Source organism: Euwallacea similis, chromosome 7, assembly GCF_039881205.1.
Source record: "Euwallacea similis isolate ESF13 chromosome 7, ESF131.1, whole genome shotgun sequence".
In the NCBI taxonomy this organism is placed as follows: Eukaryota; Metazoa; Arthropoda; class Insecta; order Coleoptera; family Curculionidae; genus Euwallacea; species Euwallacea similis.
Window position 1 is genome coordinate 256,353 of NC_089615.1, and position 21,937 is coordinate 278,289.

A 21,937-nucleotide genomic window follows, 5' to 3' on the forward strand; every position below is an offset into this window, starting at 1 on the left:
GTTATTAACTTAAAGGAATATCGAGTTATTAAACACCCTGTATACGTCCATATACAGTTTGTCTCGTATTAGCAGGTCAATCCACTAACCGGAGATTCCTTATGTGAAAATAATTAGACTTTCCTTATCGCACTTTTTTCTTTGACGTTTCATATTCTTTGTATAAGGTATTGAAGTTAGTAAAAAAAATTACTTTTGTTAATAACTTGGGTGTTTCTCAACCTATTTTAATGATATTTTACAATGATGGATAGTTCGATTAGGCACACATTTTCTATGATTTGGGTAAAAGAATTTATAGAAATAAAGAGGAAAATGGGGGAGTCGTGAATACGTTTCTCCCCCAAACTTTTTTTTTGCTCATTTCAATGGTGCATTTGTTTAGTTATTTAAATTAATTCTTTCCTTGTCTGGATTTCTTTATTCTTGTAAAATTTTGATTTGCAGATTACTTTAGAAGATATATCAACTTATTTCCCTCCAATACATAGCTCCCATTTTTTATTTATATTGGGAACGTAGTTCCAAAGCACTACCAAAACAATACTTTTTTTAGACTCACCCCTTATTAAAACCATATCAGTCATTTCCGCAAATGATAAAAAGTCTTGTCTATCTGCCATTTTCGTTTGCTCAATTAGTATAAATATAAATAAGTGTGTATGATAGAGTAAGACCTACCTTAAATGTCATGTTATGAGTAAATTTAGTAGTCATGTTGACAAGATCCTGAAAAAACATCTTCGCATCAGTGCAACGTACACCAAGCACTAAAACGGCAATTAAGTGTGCTTTATAATTACGTTCACGACAGTTCTTGATGTTCTAAATAAAGAAAGAACTAATTTGAATAAATAAACAAATGCACCATTGACGAGCGTAAAAAAAATTTGGGGGAAAACGTGTACATAACCCCTTATTTTCTTCATTGTTTCTCTAAATTTTTGTACCCTGATTACAAAAAACATGCGCCTAATCGAATTATATATCACTGCAAAATTTTATTCAAATACGTTAAGAAACATCCAAGTTATTAACAAAAGTATTTTTTTAACTAACTTCAACACGCTGCGTACAAAAATATTTTAATAAATACAGTAGTGGAAAAATGTAGAGCAATTTTTGAAAAATTAATATAATTAGAATTGTAATAGTTATAAATATTTAGGTATAGATTCAATATGAAGCCAGTGTATGTCCAAATATTACATAAGAGAATTTACTTGACATTTTGGTTGACTACATGCAAAACTTGCAGTTACCCCGATATCCTGCTTAAGATCTATTTTACTTATTTCAACAAATTCTTAGCATGTTTGGTGTGCATGATATGAAAACGGATAATGCCTTTTTTTTATGTATTATGAAGGCCAAGAAAGAAAACGCCCAATTGAAGTTTGTTCATTTCTATTGCGATATATCGATGGTTATATTGAAGATAATATTACAGATCTACAGCAATTTGGTAATAACTGTTCTGAACTAAATAAAAACCATGTTATTCTACGTCTTTGTTCAGCTCTTGTAAATTTAGACCGATTTCAGAAGATCAAAATCTTTTTCCCCATTCATGGCCATTCATTCTTGCCCTCCGACAGAAACTTTAGCGTCATCAAACGGTAGTTGAAGAAAAAACAGAAAGAGTTTATACGGTAATGGAATATTTTGAGATGATAGCAACCTCTACCGCTAAACATAACTTCATAATTCTTCTAGTGGATTCGTTGCGTATTAAAGATTTTCGAAACTGGTGAGGCAATTACTTCAAGAAAGATGTTATTTCGATACGAACATTTTCAAAATCAGTACCTAAAGATGCAAAGCATCGATTCAATATATCAAACTTTTATTACTTTTTGATGAGTGCAGAAAATGGAAAAGGAGTTATTGTAGTTAAAGACTTTATCGGAGTATTGCGCAGTAATACATTTCCGTTGCTATTGTCAGGGGTGATGAATACTAAATTTCCAGAAAATTTCGTTATGCCCATTGCAAAAATTCTAATTTCTGTAAAGAAAATAGATGACATTAAAAAGTCATACAGTAGACCAAAACGAAGAAGTCCAAAACTTCTGGAATTATATTTTAAACTTGCCTGCCGTTGCAAAGAATGAAAATCAATGAAGAGGTTTAAGATAATTTAATTATAAGAATATTCAAGTTTACTCTTCCAAATTATTAATATTTTGTTGTACTTTCTTTTCGTCTTTATCTTTTTGTTATAAAATCTTCAAAAATATAGCAGAATTGTTCGACGTTTGATGCAGAACCCACCCAAGTCCATGCAAAATTTCACTTTCTAGCATTTTTTAACTTGGCCGATCTTTATCTATTTTATCGTACTTTGTAAGCTATTATGTTATTGTACCATACGGTCAATTTTTAAATTGATGAGAACAGAGTTTAGAAAACCAATTAAATTTTTTTTATTATCTCAAAACTTGTTATTTGTAACTTAGGGTGTTTCTGAAATCAGTGATTCAATTGATAGTGTGTGATATTAAGTACTTAGTGATTTGAAACAAGAGTATACCACTAAATAGTTATTGCAGTGACTTCGATGCTCTTTAAATTGTAACTTTGTATCATGAAGATGTAAGCAAAAGAATTGCACCATGTCTTAGGAGAGATCAATGTATCAGGTTGTTCGGAAAGTAATTTCGTTTTTTTATGTGAAAATGAATGACAGTTTTCGTATAATAAACAAATGCTTTATTAAATTATATATTGGCCGTTCTGGTCCAACACCTTTTGCCATCTTTCTGGTAGTAGCATAATTCCACGCTCATAAAATTTTTTGTCTTTGCTGGCAAAAAACTGATCGAGGTGGTTTTTGACCTCATCATTTGAGATGAAAGTTTTACCGTCTAAAAAATTTTGGAGTGACCGGAACAAATAATAATCCGATGGTGCCAGGTCTGGAGAATATGGTGGGTGTGGCATTGTGTCCCATTCAAGCTGTAAAAGCTTTTGGCGAGTGACCAAACTTGTGTGAGGTCTCGCGTTGTCTTGGTGAAACACTACACCTTTTCTGTTGATTAGTTCGGGTCTTTTCTGTTGAAGTGCATCCTTCAGTTTGTCCAGCTGCTGGCAGTAGACTTCCGAATTAATCGTTGTGTTATCCGGTAAAAGCTCAAAAAAAACGATTCCTTTAAAATCCCACCAAACAGACAGCATCACCTTTTTTTGGTGAATATCGGCTTTGGAAATGGTTTGAGTCGATTCATCTTTTTTGCTCCATGACCTCTTGCGTTTGACGTTGTTGTATACAACCCATTTTTCGTCCCCAGTAATGATGCGCTTCAAAAACGGATCATTTTTGTCACGTTTGAGAAGCGAATCGCAGACGTCAATGCGGCGACACAGATTTCTCTCTGTGAGAACATGGGGAACCCATATATCGAGCTTCGAGGATAATCCCAGGCCTTTCAAGTGGTCATAAACTGTTGAATTCGATAAATTTAACTTCAATCCGATCTCACGTGTTGTTATTCGACGGTTCGCATCAACTAATGCCTTTATGGCGTCTTTATCAGCTTCAACCGGCCTTCCCGAACGTGGTGCATCTTCGACATCAAAATTGCCAGATCGAAATTTAGAGAACCAGTTCTGACACTGGCGTACTGTCAACACACCTTCTCCATACACATCGGTCAATTTCTTTCTGGCTTGAACAGCATTTTTACCCTTTCTGTAGTAAAACAGTAGGATATGTCGAAAATGCTGCTTATCGCTCTCCATATTTAAAAGGGCACCAACCAAAAACTACTGCGTAGAATTAATTGAAATGTTTCACACACAAGCCTTGTTATATGAGCTCTCAAAGCATATAAAAATTATATGGCTTAAGTGTGAGGTTAAGTGCAAAAAAATACCATTAAATCCTCTGTCGGGAAAAAACGAAATTACTTTCCGAACAACCTAATAGAATAGCGTATTTTTTAAAAAAGATATCAATAAACTGGAAATTTCGTAAGAAGGCCCGGTCAACGGCGCAAAAGGTATATAACAACAATTAAAGAGTGTAAATTTTAAAGAATCGAAGTAAAACTTACCAACTAAGATATGAAAAAAAAAATCTATAGACAAAAACTAACCGTTTTTAATTAACTTACATTTTATATTCGTCAAAGGAATTACTTACAGAGAAGTACATAATATAATCCAATGTTAATAAAAAAATGCATGGTTAGAACATAAAAATGAAACTGAAATTTTGAAAAAACATTTAATTCCCTGAGACGTTTAGCTTGAAAAGGTCTAAGTCCGTTTAATATTATATTCATAAGGATAACAATAATCATGTTAATGTTTTAGTGTCCCGTGATTTAATGTTTTGTTTAAGTGCTCGGCTGTTTCTTTTATTAATTTTTCACAGAAGTTGTGTTACTTCAGTAGAATGTAGTTCAGCATATTTCTCAAAATTTTTAGTTTTGCTGCAGTTATTCGGTTTTGGTATTGGCGTTGGGGAATCTGGTAAGTTCGAATACGTTTCATACATTTTTTCGCCTTTCTTCAAAACTTTAATAAGGTCCCAAAGAGAAATAATACTAAAATACTTCTTCACTGTTACTAGCTCGAGATTGTTGTTTGTTATTTGCTTTCAAGAAGTTATCTGCATTAATGGTTATGAACATCTTTGAATTTATGTAGATTTTTGAAATCGTCTTCAAGCATGTGCATTCCCTCAAAAATGAATTATTGTGGCGCGCTTCTATAATAATTTTTTTCACGAGAGCTGCATGAAAAACAGAAAAAATATGAGATCGTTATTTGTCAACCGATTTTTAAAATTAAAAAACTGAATAAAATTGTTAAGAGTTCTTTGTATTCTGAATAGCATAATATCGATGAATTTTAATGCAATAAGCTAATGTGATATTTAAAAATGCTTGAACGATTAACTGTCAAACTCAGCATCAATTAAAGTTAGTAATGAATAATCAAGAGTTAATTGATATGTTGCAAGTTTATTTTGAGAGTTTAAAAAATTCTTATGAAGCATTTTGACAATACAGAGAGAAATTCCTTAATAGGGAATTTCCAACATATCACAAATTCCGCAGACTGGAAGAGAATTTTCGACTTATGGAGCCTTTAAAAATCAGCGACTAAAGATCGTCTATTCAACACTGATATGGAGATGAACGTATTGCTGCATCTTTAAGAAACACCTCAAACTTCTTCAAAGGCGATTGCTCGAAATTGTGGAAGTTTGCAGAAAACGCTACTTGCAATATTAAAGAAACATATGTAAGTATGGTATAGTCTATACGAAGTCACTCAGAACAGCATAAAAACTAAATTCCGCCTAACAGTTGGTCTTTTCTTTGTGGAACATAGACGTGTGCTTTTTTATTTTTAAGGAGTGATTTAATACATAAATGACCTACCTAATTTAATTTATGTAACTACTTTGTGTATTGTTCGTTATATTGATTTTTTTTTAATTAGAGATGTTCACTGAAATGAAGTAAAAACGACGACAAAAATGGCGAGAAAAATTGTAGAAATTGAAAGTTTACGCTTACCTAGTCCTCACTATCACAGTCTTCAGAACTTGATACGTCATCAGTGTTGATTATAATGGGATTAATAGATGGTAAAACGTAATATTCGTTTTCTACAGTTTTAACATGGGATACACATTTCTTCCATAAATTGGTTTCGTTGAGTTCCTTAATAACAGTTTTAATATTATCTATCACAGAATCGCCCAGTTCCGGTGACTGATTATTTTTTCGCAATCGTTTTTTGATTGCAGCCCAGACCATCTCAATGGGATTAAAAATACAATAGTATGGAGGCAGCCGTAAAATGGTATAACCACGTGTTTGAAAAAAATTGTCAATGACGTATTCCTTTTTAAAGTTTTGCTGTTTTACCATTTGTAATAATACTTTTCTTGTGGCTTTTGTTGGTATTTCCATGCCTTTGCTCTTCATATATTTAACAATATCAGCCTTTTGTGGTGCTGGTATTCGGAATTTTGTTGTATAGGTGTGAGTGGTATGAAGCATTGTTCATAACTATCACAGAACAAGGCTTAATATTTGGAAAAAACTGTTCTTCTGTCCATTTTTCAAACAATTCGGCTGACATATCTTCATGATAGTCAGCTGAAGACTGCTTTATGTTTTTCATAGATAACAATGAGGCATTTGGTATAAAACCGTCCTCAGTCCCAGTATGTAGAATTATAATTCTCTTACCCCTAGAACATGGAGCATTTAAATTGCAATTTCTGCTATCATCCACCCATCCATATTAAACAACATCATGGGTGTCGAACCAGGTTTCATCCAGGTAAACTATGTCTCTCTTTGCATCTCGATGCTCCTTTATTTTATGCAAATAATCTTGCCTTTGTTTTATAAGACGAGCAGATTCCATAATAACCATTCTTTTGTCTAATTTTTTGTAGGCAAAGCCGCAGTCTAATAGAATATCCCTCAAGGTGTCTAAAGATTTACAATCATAATCTGGATATTTTCGTAATTTTTCCCGAATCATTTCTAAGGTTAGAACTTTGTTTTCTTTATAAAAGTCGTACACAATGCGACAAATATCCTCTTTTGTGCTGATGTCAATTTTTTTAAGTTTTTCTCCAACTCGTTTACGTTTAATAGAGTGGTCAACTACGTCACCAGCTTTAACAACTCTAATAATTGTAGTACGGCTAAGTTTAGTCAATTCACAAATTCTGTTAAAAATTTCGTTTTTTGAAGAATCACTATTTTCAATTTTCAAATAAGAGTAGATATTTAAAATTATCCTTTGAGTTTGGATATGTAAATCTTTATGTGCAAATTCCGAATGTATGGGATCTAAAAAGATACATAAATTGGCGTTTTCTATTCTAATTGTATACTAAAAGAATATACAGGGTGATTCACGTAACTGTTTCATTAGAAACTTGTGTACTTGTAGCAAATCTAAATTTTTCATATTTGGGGGTTAAACTAATATAGATACACTCTACTTTTTTAAAATATCTTGAAAGTCATATCACTTCCGGTTACACCGGAGGTTGAGGTCAACTTCCTTATTTCAAATGGAACTCCCAGTATATTTTTGCATTTTTAGAATCTAGTGATTAAACTGATTAAATTCTTATTCGATATTCCTATACCTAAACCTAACCATTTTAAAGATATTTTGGTTTTAAAGAAAAATCTTTTTAAAACACCATTTCTATAAAATTTAAAATTCTCAGCTATTATTGAAGCTGGCTTTACGAAAATTTGCTGACATGTTAACTAGATATGGTATATTAGATTAATGTGAAAAGTTTTTATAAATATCATACAGGGTATCCAAAAAAACACGTCATATTTAAAGAACTTTGATGGCAAAAAAGTCGCTTATTTCAAATAGAACACTACATATATTTTTATATGTCTAGAATCTAAATTTAATACTGAATCAATTACTATTAAGCATCCCTATACCTAAAATTAACGCTTTTACTCTAATTTGCGATTTTTTAATATTGTACGATAATAATTGTACAATATTATTGTACATACAGGGCTGCTTCCTGTAACATGCGTTAAACTGCTGAGCGAACTTATTAAATTGATAATTATATTAACGCATTTTACAGGAAGCAGCCATGTTCTTTTCAAAGCAAACTAAAATACTTACCCCCAACTGATACTCTGTATCAGAAATTATTATTTTTATGATTGTTATTTGTAGTTAAATAATAAAAAAAATGAAAATGGTCCTATATTCATTCACGAATAGTACTTATTACATTACGGTTTTTTATTTATTTACTCGAAAACGGTGCGTCCTACGAAAAAAAGTCAAGAGACCTTTTTTCTTCTAAATCAAACAAATAATTAAAAAAGGAACAAAATATTGGTAAAGAACAGTAGCGTACCACATTTTTCCTTTAAAATATCCAGCAATTATCCTGCCGGCACGCCACTGGTTACACAACAGCCACTGTTTTTAGCGTAAAATACGCACCGTTTCTGACTCTCAAACTTTGTAAAATTTCATTAAAATGTCTTAAGTAGTTTCGGAAATATTTTAAAAATTGTAATATTTTAAAGAAACTTTCACATCCTGTATTTTCGCAACGAAGCATTTTTGGGATATAGTTTATATAACAAAATTTCCTTTATTTTAGCTGTAGAATATGCTCCCGAAGTTATGTACCGTACTTAAGAAACACCCTGTATACAGGGTGTTTCAGTTTTAACCCGCATAACTTTAATAGTGTATTGAACGTCCAAAAATAATATCAGTTTGCTATATAAACCAACGTCCAAAAAGGTTTCCTTTAGTAGATACACGGGGTTCAAATTTAATTACAAAATTGAAAAAATTAAATTTCTTTAAAACGACTAGAGATTCTTTAACGAAATTTTGGAGGTATTAACGACTGTAAATGACGCATATGTTTTACTGAAAAAATATTTCTTAGCTTTTCCAATGGCGTGCCTACCTCCATGTTAGGAGATATTAAAAAAAAAAAGTGGTACGCTACTGGCTTTTCTGAAAATAAAAATTATTTTTGGATTCCTCGTTTAGTTCTGGAGAAATAGTTTCTCTTGAGATTTTTTCGTCCGACTCACCATTTCTAAGTAAAAAAATTAAAATAATGTTAATTTACGTCCTAAATAAATAATTAGAACGTAGTGGTACCATCACTTTACTGGAAATTTTAAAAGAAAAGGAAAACAATTCACCGCATTTATTAAAGAGTAAAGATAAGTTTTGAATATTTTTACGTCAAAAATTATTATTATGTACATATGTATCAATTTATGTAAGTATTAAATTAACATTAATATGTAAACAAACTAAACCTTAAATTAAGTTTTCAAAATGTCTGCCATCTACTTCAATACACTTTCGACTTCTTTTTACCATTGAGTTAATGGCAGCCCCTATTAGGTTTGATTGTCTCTTCAGTTCATCACAAGATTGCACAATTCGTTGCTGTAATTCATTCAATGTGTCAACAGGAGTTTCATAAACTTTACCTTTAAGGTGCCCCCAAAACCAATAGTCCAATGGATTGAGGTCGGGGGAACGAGCTGGCCAAACTACTGGGCCTAACAGAGGTACCAAGTTTTGATCTTGCTCCCTTCGATATCTACCAATCCACCGATTGGTATAATTGGTATCTAACCATTCTGAAATCGCTCGACTAGAATGGGCAGGAGCACCGTCCATCTGTATCCAACTTTCGATTCTGTTGATTAAAGGGATGTCTTCCAATAGTTCATGCAGATCTTCGTTCAAAAAGTTTCGAAATAACATAGAATTTAATCGATGTGGTAAAAAATGTGGTCCGCAGATGTTGCGGCCTATTAGTCCCACCCATACATTACAACTAAACTCATTCTGAAATGTGGATGGCCTGATCGTATGGGGATTTTCATGTGCCCAGATATGTAAATTATGATAATTCACTACACCTTTTCTGGTGAAACATGCTTCATCGGTCCACAAAACTTTCTGGAGAAATTCAAAATTTAGAGCAGTTGAGTCCAGGAGCCATTTGCAGAATTGTACTCGTTTGTTGTAGTCACCTGGCAGCAAGCCTTGTAATGGTTGTAGGTGAAATGGCTTTCTGTGATCATTTCTAAGTGATCTCCAAACTTTTACGTGCGATCCAAGGTTTAATTGTGCTGATGCTCTTCTAGTGCTCAAAGTTGAGTCAGCATCAAATAGTTCTAAAATTTGAGGATTTATCCGTGGTTGTCGTTCAATTGCAGACCTTCCAAATCCCAGTTCTCGAAATTTTCGATGGGTCTCAATAAAAACCTCTCTATTGGGAAGTACTCGTCGTGGATACCTCCTCCAATATTCTCTTACCGCTGCACTGCTATTTCCATTACAAAATCCATAAATGAAATGGATATCTGCATATTCTGCGTTTGAAAAACGTTTAGGCATGATTATGGGTAAGTATTAAATTATTACTAATCAGATCCACTTAACACATAATTAGCAGCTTGACATAATTTTTTTGACACATTCCAAATAATAGCTGCCATTAACTCATTGTTAAAAAAAAGTTGAAAGTAGATGGCAGACATTTTGAAAACTTAATTTAAGGTTTAGTTTGTTTACATATTAATGTTAATTTAATACTTACATAAATTGATACATATGTACATAATAATAATTTTTGACGTAAAAATATTCAAAACTTATCTTTACTCTTTAATAAATGCGGTGAATTGTTTTCCTTTTCTTTTAAAATTTCCAGTAAAGTGATGGTACCACTACGTTCTAATTATTTATTTAGGACGTAAATTAACATTATTTTAATTTTTTTACTTAGAAATGGTGAGTCGGACGAAAAAATCTCAAGAGAAACTATTTCTCCAGAACTAAACGAGGAATCCAAAAATAATTTTTATTTTCAGAAAAGCCAGTAGCGTACCACTTTTTTTTTTTAATATCTCCTAACATGGAGGTAGGCACGCCATTGGAAAAGCTAAGAAATATTTTTTCAGTAAAACATATGCGTCATTTACAGTCGTTAATACCTCCAAAATTTCGTTAAAGAATCTCTAGTCGTTTTAAAGAAATTTAATTTTTTCAATTTTGTAATTAAATTTGAACCCTGTGTATCTACTAAAGGAAACCTTTTTGGACGTTGGTTTATATAGCAAACTGATATTATTTTTGGACGTTCAATACACTATTAAAGTTATGCGGGTTAAAACTGAAACACCCTGTATTTCGCTATTTTATTGCAACGCGTGCTGCAGAATATTGACCATACCATAATTTTAATGCCGTTCCAAGTGACTTCGTATAGACTATACATACCATATGTTCCGTGCAAAGATCAAGTATTAGAAAAAAATGACTTAGAACGAAGAATGGTGTTTTGTGAATAGTTTATACGGAAAGTACAAGATAATCTCTATTTTTATACAAAGATAATAAGGTCAAATGAGTGTATTTTTTGGAAAGACGGGCATTATTAACAGAAAAATTATCGCTATTGGTCAACAGAGAATCCTCACTTAGTTGTTAAAATCAATTTTCAGAGACAGTTTACCTTGAACGTGTGGTGTGGGATAGTTAGAAGTAGGTTCATTGGTCTTTTTTTTATATATGGTCCTTTGAACCAAGGCCGGCATTTTAGTTTGTTTTCTGTTGATTTACAAAATTTCTTAGACGCACTACCTCTAACCAATTTAAATAGATTTTATTTCCATCAAGACAAAGCCCTGTCCCATAATACACAATTAAATATCAATTATTTGAATGAATAATTTAACGGGAGCTGGATAAGAAAAAATGGATCTATTAGGTGGCCAGCACGTAGTTTGGATTTAATACCGAAGGAGTTTTTTTAGAGATATCTTAAAGCTAAAGTCTACGACATTCTATCTGAAAATATAGACGTCTTAAAACGATCAATTGTTCAAGCTAGCATCGAAATACCCCTAATTTTCTTAGTGACGCAACTTTCGGCGTTTCCAAAAAATGCCACTTACGTGTTTAACAAAATGGTGGTCATTTTGAACACATTTTATAAAACTAAAATATTTAAAATTTTTATTTTTCTTGATAAATTATCGAAGAAAAAAAAAATTATCAAAGTATTCAGGAAAATGCAGGCAATTATAAAAAAATATAAAAAACATAGTTGGCGTTTGAAAAAAAAATTACATCCATTTTTTTTGACAGAAAATTAATTTAAACAAAACTGTTTTCTGTCAGAATACAGAGATCTCTCAAAAATGTTATTTACTTTTTCAATTTTGAAAATCAGTTGACAAATAACGATTTCATAGCTCTATCCATTTTCCATGCAGTTCTACATATCTTCTGACATTATATCCATTTATGGCTGTTTTTCTCAAAAATTAACCGATAGATTTTGAATTGCGACACATCATTAAATGTACTTTTGAAAGACCTTTAATTTGAGGTGTCACTTGACCCATGTTTCAATTTTAAAAAATCAGTCATTTTACGCTATTAGCAACGTAAGCAATGTTTAACAAAATAAACAAACATCAAAAGATAGTATATTTTATGCTGCTTTTAAATTAAAAAAAAAAAATTATTTGTTAAAAAGTGAGCAGGTAAGAGAGTGAAGGGACAATCTAGCGCCGCATAGTAAAACTTTCATACTCGCTTGCTTTTTTCAGTTTGTGCAAAATCCCTATCACAAGGGAGATATGAGTGACCACTAACCAGAATTTTGTCTTTCTTTCCATGTTTTTTTTCTTCTTTTATTATTTCCCGCAACGTGTATTTCCATGATTCAAACAAGGTTAACTGCAAATAATTGAACGAGACAATATGACAACATAAAGTATTGGTACGATACGTACGATATATAACCCCTTTAGAATTGATACAACCCTAGAACATACAGCTATTGCCATCTATCGGTTAATATTTACTACCTTGTTAACATTGTTAGCGTCTAGGTCCTTTTGGCGTGTATAACAAAAAATATCACCTTCTAGCACTCAAACCCCTTAAAATTTGCACTTTTCAATTGATGATCATTTTTTGATCCTTAGTTCTTCTCGAAATCGCATATTGACTTCTATGTGCCCCAAAAATGAGCTACTGAATATGAAACAAATTAAGGGTAGTTTAAAAACAGTCAGAAGAAAATTAAAAGAAGCAGGTTTAAAAGCAAGACGTCTAGCCAAAGCCATCGTTTTCTCTAAAATCATAAACCTCGTCGATTGCAATTTGCCAAAGCGCATGTACAGTGAAAAAGTGAGTAGTAGAACAATATTCTGTTCACAGATGAGACCAGAATCCAATTATAGAAGTCAGATGGACGAAATCATATTTACAGGCGAATTGAGGAACAATACACCAACTGCAATTCTATTCAGACCATCAGCTTTGGAGATACTGGCTTAATGCTTTGGGGAGGTGTAAGTTGAGAGGGGCTCGCTGAACTCGTGAAAATAATTGGACGAATGACGGCATGATCGCTGATATTCTTCAGGATCACATTTTTTCATACGTTGATCATATTGGATAATGCACGATAACGCACGACCACATTCCATTGTCATAGTGGCTAATTATCTGAATACGCCCATATTCAAATATTGAATTGGCCGCCCTATAACCCGGATTTAAACCCGATAGACGTTATGTGATATGAGCTAAAAAGGTGCATAAGGAAAAGGATTCCCGTTCCAACTATAATGGAAAAGCTTCAGTTTGCAGCCCATTACGAATGAAACGCAATTCCCCAAGAATACACTCACAATACACACACACTTAACAGTATACCAAGAAGAATGAATTCAGTAACTAGAGCTCGAGGAGAAAATTTTTGATACTAACCTGTTATTTAAATCAGAACACTTACAATTTTGCTACATTATAGTAATTAAGTGTAACGTAAATATTTTCAATGATTGCTAACAAGTTAGATCTTTTTCACCTTGTTTTTCCTATAAAATTTTAATAATAATTTGTAACATGAACTGGTCTCACTAGTGTAAAGTATTAAATTACTTAATTTTAACGTCTCGACAAGAAAGTATAAAAATTAAAAAATATTCGATGATGTTGTCCATGAGTGTATATTCCAACGCAAGCGCTTAACCATTGAGACAATAACGATTATATTTACGCCGGCCGGATTATCTTAGATCGACATTTTCACTATCGTTGAAAAAATCATAAAATTTCTGTACTGGTATTTAATAATATAATTTCAGAAGCGAAAGTTTGTTCAGGTACGTAGGGCCCAAATGAATCAGTTCAGAATTTTTTATTCTCATAGAAGTTATACTTTATATTGTTCTAAATTTTCAAAACTACATATTTTTAACAGCACTTTTAACTGACAGATCCTCCGATTTATTAATGACAAACTTTTTGCGTTGCATTATTGACAGACATTTTGATGGCTCCTGTTTGTTCAACTTTCTTAACGGTAATAAAGACTTCATTCGGCTATAGCTGCGGTTACTATACTGTGTGTTTCAAAGTTTGCTTTTTAGAGATATGAGTAAATACAAGAAAAGAGAAAGATATCCTCTGTATATTACCCATCTGTATGATACGAAATATATAAGAATCTATTGGGATGAAGGTATTCACAATACAGAGTATAGATTAAGATATAATATGTTCCAACCTGGATTTTGGATGACTGACAACACTGCTGAAGGTATTTTAATCCTTATACAGGGTGTACGGAAAGGTCATATTATAAATTATAGGAGTTATAGAGAAGGTGAAAATAATGCTAGTACTTCGTGGTAAAAAAATTCCTAGTGGCCTTCGTTATTGGGTTATTGGCTCTCAAAGTAAGACGTTAAAAAAAGTGTTTTTGTTGTAACTTTTAAACAATTATAATGGTAACAATGAAAATTGGGCGTTTTAAATAACTCATAGTTATGCTTATTTTCATATGTCTTCCTTATACAGGGAAAGTCAAAATTTCTCATTTAAATTGAAGTATTTTTTTAATGTGTTTACTAAATCAGTATTTTTTTTCATAATTTGATTTTATGATAATTTTCCTACAAAAAAGGTATATCTGGCTCTAATCGATATCTTGTATCGTTTTTGAGAAAATCTAATTTAATTATCCACATTTACAATAAATGTCAATAATTTTAAATCAAATATAATAGCAATTTATTAAAAAATTTTATATATTACAATTAAAGTTATCAAGAACGTTCAATATGATCACCTCGAACTGTAAGATAGCATGTTCGACAGCATTACGTCCTGCAAGTCCGAACATTAGATGCATATCTGCATACGCTTCGTTGCTAAACTCTATGATATTATTGAAATAACTAATGTTGGTGACATTGAATATTTTTGATATTGAATGTTGACATGAACATTTTTGATAACTTTTTTACATATCATTTTTTACAATAAACTGCTATTTTATTTGACTTCAAATTGTTGGCATATATGGTGCATGTTGATAATAAAATGCGCCTTTCTCAAAAACGATACAATGTATCGATTAAAGCAAGATATACTTTTTTTGTGGAAAAATTATCATAAAATCAAATTATGAAAAAAAATACTGATTTAGTAAACACACTAAAAAAATACTTCAATTTAAATGAGAAATTTTGACTTTCCCTGTATAAGGAAGACATATGAAAATAAGCATAACTATGAGTTATTTAAAACGCCCAATTTTCATTGTTACCATTATAATTGTTTAAAAGTTACAGCAAAAACACTTTTTTAACTTCTTACTTTGAGAGCCAATAACCCAGTAACGAAGACCACTAGGTACTTTTTTACCATGAAGTACTAGCATTACTTTCGCCTTCTCTATAATCCCTAGAATTTATGACATGACCTTTCCGGACACCCTATATATTTATGTTGTTTCCCTAATTTCGTATTTTCAGATAGCTATCAATCGGAAACATTATTTTATGGAGGAATTCAGGTTATCAAAGCAGTAGGAAATCATTTGGTTTTATCCTTTTGCGATGCACACTTAAATATCGACAAGAAAATATTCACCGTGATTTTGGCCAGGAAAAATCATTTAGAAAAACTAATAATTCACAATATTCACATGCAACTACAAAGGCAGGGCCTATTGGTGAATGCAATTGAGAACAGCTGTAGTTTATCGTCAACAAACAGTTACGATACACATTTATTGTTTATAAGCGTCATAAGTGTAATTTATTTTAGTATAGATAATGGTGTGTAAATACATAATTGGAACATATATACAGTCGCGGACAAAACATAGGCCCCAAGTTCATAAACTTTCTTTATGGAAACATTGCAAGTTTATTATTGGCCATTCAAACAAGTAAAATACACCATTTTGTAGAGAATTTAAAGGTCTATAAAATGCACAATTTTGCTTTTGCATAACTTTTATTTATAACGTAACAATCTTATTTAAACAAAACAAGGTAAAAATTCGACCGGACAAAACATCGACCCCAAAATTATTCTTTAATATTTCGTGGCAAATTCACCAGCTTTTATTACTGCTTGGCATCTGTGCGGCATTGATTCAATTAGACGGTGAATCAATCCATTAGATAATGTACCCCAGATATTATTTACGGCATTAAACAGATCATCTTGATTGCCAAATTTTTGCTCGCGCAATTCCTTTTTAACCGCTTCCCAGAGGTGCTCAATAGGGTTTAGGTCCGGGGATTGCGCTGGCCAATGAAGGCACGAAATACCGTTATTGCCGATCCACGTTTTCACATTTTTAGCTGTGTGTTTGGGGTCGTTGTCGTGCATAAATAGCCATCATTTGGCATATTATATGTGGCATAAGGCAACATTACCCCTTTCAAAATTTCACGATATTGAATTTAGTTCATCGTGTCGATTATTCAATGCAAAGGACCAACACCGTACCATGAAAAACAACTCCACACCATAATATTGCCACGGCCAAATTTCACTGTGGGTGTGGTGTACTTTGGGTTATACCTTTCATTTTTTGGTCGACGAACGTAACCTTTGCCATCGTTGTTGCAAAGGTTAATTTTGGATTCATCAGACCAAAGGACTTTTTTCCAGTCCTCCACCGTTCACTCAATATGCTCATGTGCAAATTTAAGCCTTGCCGCAATATTCTTTTTTGATATCCATGGCTTTTTCGCTGGTTGTCGTCCATAAAGACCGTTTTCGCACAAACGACATTGAATTGTGCGGGAAGAAATATACGCTACTCCGACTTCACTTTGAATAGTAGATGCCGAAAGTCGCGGATTGTTCTTGGACGTGCGCACAATTTTTCTATCGGTTCTAAAATAAAAATCTTTTAGTTTCTTTCACCGAAACCCAATTACAGTAATCCTGATGTAAGAAATAACAACAATAAGCGCACACCTATCATCGGTTTTTCGAGGTCTTCCTCCTTTGCTTACTTCCTTCGGGTGTTTTGCACGGCGAAAAATTCGTGAAACGTTGCTACGGTGCATTTTAACATGATTTCCGATAGCTTCCATCGTCAATCCCTCCTCATCTCGCAGACGCACAATTAAATTCTGTACAGGATCGTCAACTTGCGGGGGAGCCATAATTTGCTTTACACACTTTAGTTAAAAGTCAAATGATTAATTTTGGTTATGTGAAAATACACATACCAACAAAATAACCTAAACATAACCTAAAAAACATTTAAAAATATTGACACAAACAAAATGAAACATTTGACTTGGGTTTGAGGGCGATGTTTTGTCCGGTCGAATTTTTACCTTGTTTTGATTAAATAAGATTGTTACGTTATAAATAAAAGTTATGCAAAAGCAAAATTGTGCATTTTATAGACCTTCAAATTCTCTACAAAATGGTGTATTTCACTTGTTTGAATGGTCAGTAATAAGCTTGCAATGTTTCCATAAAGAAAGTTTATGAATTTTGGGCCGATGTTTTATCCGCAACTGTATGTATATACTATACATATAATAAATGTAATTTTTTTCCACCAGTAATGAGTGTTAAAAAAAACGTGTATAAGGAACACAAGGAGTTTTATCGCTTGACAGAATGACATAATATGTTGATCAGTTTGTAGATTTCCATTATGTCCATTATATTATGTCGCTAGTAAATTTGTTAGGGTTCCACAGTTTTGAACGAAGTTATTTTGCTACAGAGATAAAGCGGGTTCAACAAAGCAAATTCATCATATCTCCATATATAATTTTATTGACTATTTATTATTGTTTTTAAGATGATGAACAATTTTGAATTTCTGTACTTTTCCTGAAGCCGTTTTTGGGAACATATCCACAATTTCTAGGCGAGATGGAATTTTAAATTGAGCTATTTTTCCTTTACAATAGGATACGATGTCGTGTAAATTCATAGAATGTTTATCTTTTACTCGCAAAACTGCACAAACTTCTTCCCCAAGTCGCTCATGGGGAACGCCAACCACCTGCATGTAAATATAAGTAATTTAATCTTCAAAAGTGACTATTTTTTACCTGAGATTCCAAAATATTTGGATGAGTATTTAAAATATCTTCTATTTCTTTTGGAAATATGTTCTCCCCTCCTCTTATTATAACGTCTTTTAACCTTCCTACAATCTTACCATATCCATTATCCTCCAGCACGAATTGGTCTCTGCAATGAAACGAAATATTAAAAGGAATAAAAGTAATAAAATCACAAATAATTTACCCAGTGTGTAACCATCCGTCAGGTCCCATAAGTTCCTTAGTTTTCTCTTCGTTATTATAGTACCCCAAAGTAGTCAAGTATCCCCTTATTAAAAGTTCACCAGGAGTTCCTTTAGGAACTATTTTTCCCTAAAATTCCTCGATTTAATCGGTTGGCAATTACATATTACAAGAGCGAAGGATACTTCTGCATCCACCACTTTAGCTTCTAAGTGGTCACCAATATGCCCAACTGTTGCTGTTGAATGATATTCGTCATCATCAGACATCGATTGAAATATTACGCAGGTAGTTTCGGATAATCCATATATTGACTGGAGATTAAATAATTCCTGTTAAATGAATACATCAAAAGTTCCTATGTTTTTGTCCAACCTTAACTTTCTTTAATTTTAAAACACGTTTCATTTGATGAAACAAATGCGGTGAGCATGGTGCACCACCACTGACGGCAATTTCTGGATTGATGTTTTCGTTTCTCATTTTTTGTCTGTTTATTACGTCTACGTACATTGTAGGTGTTCCGTAAATAATACTGCACCTTAAACATTTGCAAATAATGATACATGTATTCATTATAAGCTTGTTCATTTGTGAAGTCTGGCAACTAGTACATGATATAGTAGGAATAATACCTACAGATTTTTTGAAGGACAAAATATAATTTTGTGATAAGTTAACTAGAATTCAACATTCAAATAGGCATATTAGTCCTGATTTCACTAAAGTATTGAAATTGTCACTTTCCGAACATTTTATATTTTTCCTTAAAAATTTACTTACTTTTCGTCTCTAATAGCATCCAAAGACTTATCAGGATTAAAGCTAGATGCAGGTAAAACTAGCGTGGTTCCAAAATTTAAAGAACCTCCAATAGTCGCCACAGTTCCAAATACATGGAAAAATGGTACTTGAACACAAATCACATGATGCTTTATATCCAATTCGTTACGTTTTCCAACGAAATAGGAATTATTAACTCTCTGAAAATGGCTTTGAACGGGAGCTTTCGGGATTCCAGTAGTACCCTAAAACTAAATCACAATATAGATTATTTTGAAATTAAATAATTTATAGTATGTATAGAAAAAAAATTAATACATTAGACATTACCGATGTGAATTGCATATGGCACACTTGGTCAGGATCTATGAATTGTTGATATTCTTGAATTTTATTGATTTCGGACTGCGAAGCAAGGCTTGCTATCTCGTTATATTGGAATGCACCTCTTAGAATTAAAAATGTAAATTATTTGTAACGCAAATTAAAATCAAGATAATACTTTAAATTTTCTTCACTTGTTATAATAACGCTCTTGAGTGTGGGAGTTGCTTTGCTTTGCAGTTTTCCACGAGGGCAATCGGGCAACTCTGGACAAATTTCCACGAGATGTTTATAATAATCTTGAGATTTAAATTTGTGGGGACATACAATGGCACTGAGCTGCACTGAGTTTATTAGCGGTCTAATCTCTTTCGGTTGAAAGGCAGGATTAAAATTGACCTAAAAATCAGTAAACGCCAGTTTCTTTCCAGTATTTCTAAGACAACTGTCCTACCAATATATACCCCCCGCGAGCACAGGCCATATCAGTAATATACCATTCTATTAAATTAGGGGCCCAAATTCCGATTCGGTCTCCAGGGTGAAGGCCAACGGATCTAAACCCAGCGGCGAGCTTATCTGCCTGAATTAGTACCTCTTGAAATGTTAGTGTTTGGTTTTGCGATTTAGAGATGAGAGCAGGTCGATTCTTATAGGTTTCTGCTGCTTGCTCTAATAGCTTCCCTACAGTGAGAGACCGTAGTAAGTCTTTTCCGGGGTAATGAATATAACTGCGGTTTGTATATAGTCGCGCTCTGAAATCCAAAAAGTAATTGAAATTAAACGTTAAATTAGTTATTATCGAACGTTTGTAAAGCAACACATATGTACTTGCACAAAAATAAGAAATATTATCTATAACGATGTTTCAATATTAAGTGAGACACTCCTTAGCTAGATATCTACTAATTAGGTTGTTTTGACTTACTGTTGGAAAACCATTCGATGATACAATTTTCTTTTCAAAATAAACCACATTTTTTTTCCTCGTTTCACTTCAATCTAATATCTGCCGCCGGCGCACTGACTCAGATTACTGCGAAGAGATTTAACTAATTGTATTTTCATTATCAACAGTCATTTATTTTGTTGATAAGCCAAATGAAAGATGCTTCGTAATACCCTTAATAAAGATATGATAGGTAGTAATTAAGTTAGCATTGCGATATTCGTTAATTAAAACTCTAATTTGGATTTAAACCAGCGAATACACAAGACAGAACAAGTTTTTGAAGTTATCAGAATTGTTTATAGCACGTGTGCGGCTAACATTTCCTAATGAACTGTAGATAGTCCTTACTTCTCATTCATAGCTTGGATAACTTAAAATTCTATTCGACAGTTAAGTATGGAAAATTGGTATGATGTGACACAGAGGTATAAATTATATTTTCTTGTTGTATTTTCATGTATTCATTATGTAATAAGTAAGTCTTTCGATCAGTTTAAACAAAAATGTAATAATTAAATTCATCGCAATCAGAAGCTAACGGTTGCCGGGTATTTATTTCGTCGCTTTCGATAACTGCCTAATAACTATATGTATGTCGGCGCCACCATAAATTTAGTAAATATCCTTAAGTACACAGGCAGACAGACTTCTTGTATTGGTAGAACCCTATGTAATCGATCGGGGCTCTGGTTTTTTCGCTATTTTGTCAACCTAAAACATTCATTATCATTCTTTATGGTATGACTTCCAGGAACCCCGGGAATAAGGGACACACTTGTTTTTAACTTGCAAGGGGGACAAAACGGGGCCAGCGAACAAAAAAGAAAAGAAATGGAAATCAGGAAGGGAGAGTAGTAATTAACGAGAGTTGAGATTGAGAGGACTGGCCCCGGATTGTCACGTCTCTCATCCTATGATTCGATTTACATACGGTCTACCTTTTGTGAAAGAGATCATTGGCATAAGACATTTATCACCATCTACGGTAGTCAGTAAATATTCGTGTAAATATTAATTAGTGTAATCTTAGTGACATTCATTCTTAGTAATAAGTTAGTGGTATTAAGCGACTTTTCTTGTGTTTATTTGCGACTCATGGCTTCTGGAAGCAACTCGCCTTCGGGCCCTCCGACATGTATGTGAGCTTTCATTAAGAAAGTGATACGGGGTTGGTTATTGCAAACATGTTATCTTACAAGGATGGTGCTATGTCTTATCCTTGGGCATATGTGGTATGTCACAGACACCTATGAGTGTCCCATTGGAGATTGACTAAACTTGTACTAGTTGAAGTAGATCGTTGCCTTAAAAGATAAAGAGGGTCTATTTATCATATGGAGGTGTGAACAGAATAACTAAGGGATGTAAGCGTGAGAAGAATGTGGAAGGTTTAGCGTTTATCATTTGGAAGATAAACAGATACACGGGGGATGACTCCGACACCTTATATGAAGGGGCATTCTATTCCCAATCTTTGGCGAATAAAGAGGTCTTGCGTAAGTTTGTGTTTTTTTTGTTTTCCTAAAAACGAAATATTTTTCTTACATGTATACAGGGTGGCGCACTTCACCTCCCGTCTCCTATAGCTCGGTTATCATTGACAGTAGGATTTCGATATTTTGTATACTTTACCTGTATCTTAGGACGTACTCCAGGAAAATATTTCTAATTATACAGGGTGTCCCAAAAAAGTGTGACGATACCGAACTTTTTTTTTTTAATGGAACACCCTATTTTTTTTTCGCAC

General features: G+C 32.9%; 3 protein-coding genes across 3 annotated transcripts; 1 reads left to right on the forward strand and 2 right to left on the reverse strand.

Moving 5' to 3' along the window:
- Positions 1-5,531: 5,531 nt before the first annotated feature.
- Positions 5,532-6,020, reverse strand: LOC136410095 (uncharacterized). The gene has a single exon (XM_066392062.1). The coding sequence runs from the start codon at positions 6,018-6,020 to the stop codon at positions 5,532-5,534; it is 489 nt and encodes a 162-aa protein (XP_066248159.1).
- A 7,960-nt stretch (positions 6,021-13,980) lies between these two features.
- LOC136410096 (uncharacterized) lies at positions 13,981-15,679 on the forward strand. Its single transcript, XM_066392064.1, has 2 exons — positions 13,981-14,146; positions 15,366-15,679. The coding sequence occupies exons 1-2, from the start codon at positions 13,981-13,983 to the stop codon at positions 15,677-15,679; spliced, it is 480 nt and encodes a 159-aa protein (XP_066248161.1).
- Positions 15,680-17,595: 1,916 nt separating this feature from the next.
- On the reverse strand, positions 17,596-20,420 carry LOC136409890 (medium-chain acyl-CoA ligase ACSF2, mitochondrial-like). The gene is made up of 10 exons (XM_066391730.1): positions 20,167-20,420; positions 19,693-19,993; positions 19,417-19,637; positions 19,245-19,362; positions 18,915-19,159; positions 18,507-18,672; positions 18,317-18,445; positions 18,133-18,260; positions 17,934-18,075; positions 17,596-17,884 (listed from the first exon to the last, which is right to left on the reverse strand). The coding sequence occupies exons 1-10, from the start codon at positions 20,214-20,216 to the stop codon at positions 17,657-17,659; spliced, it is 1,728 nt and encodes a 575-aa protein (XP_066247827.1). The 5' UTR covers positions 20,217-20,420; the 3' UTR covers positions 17,596-17,656.
- Positions 20,421-21,937: the final 1,517 nt, after the last annotated feature.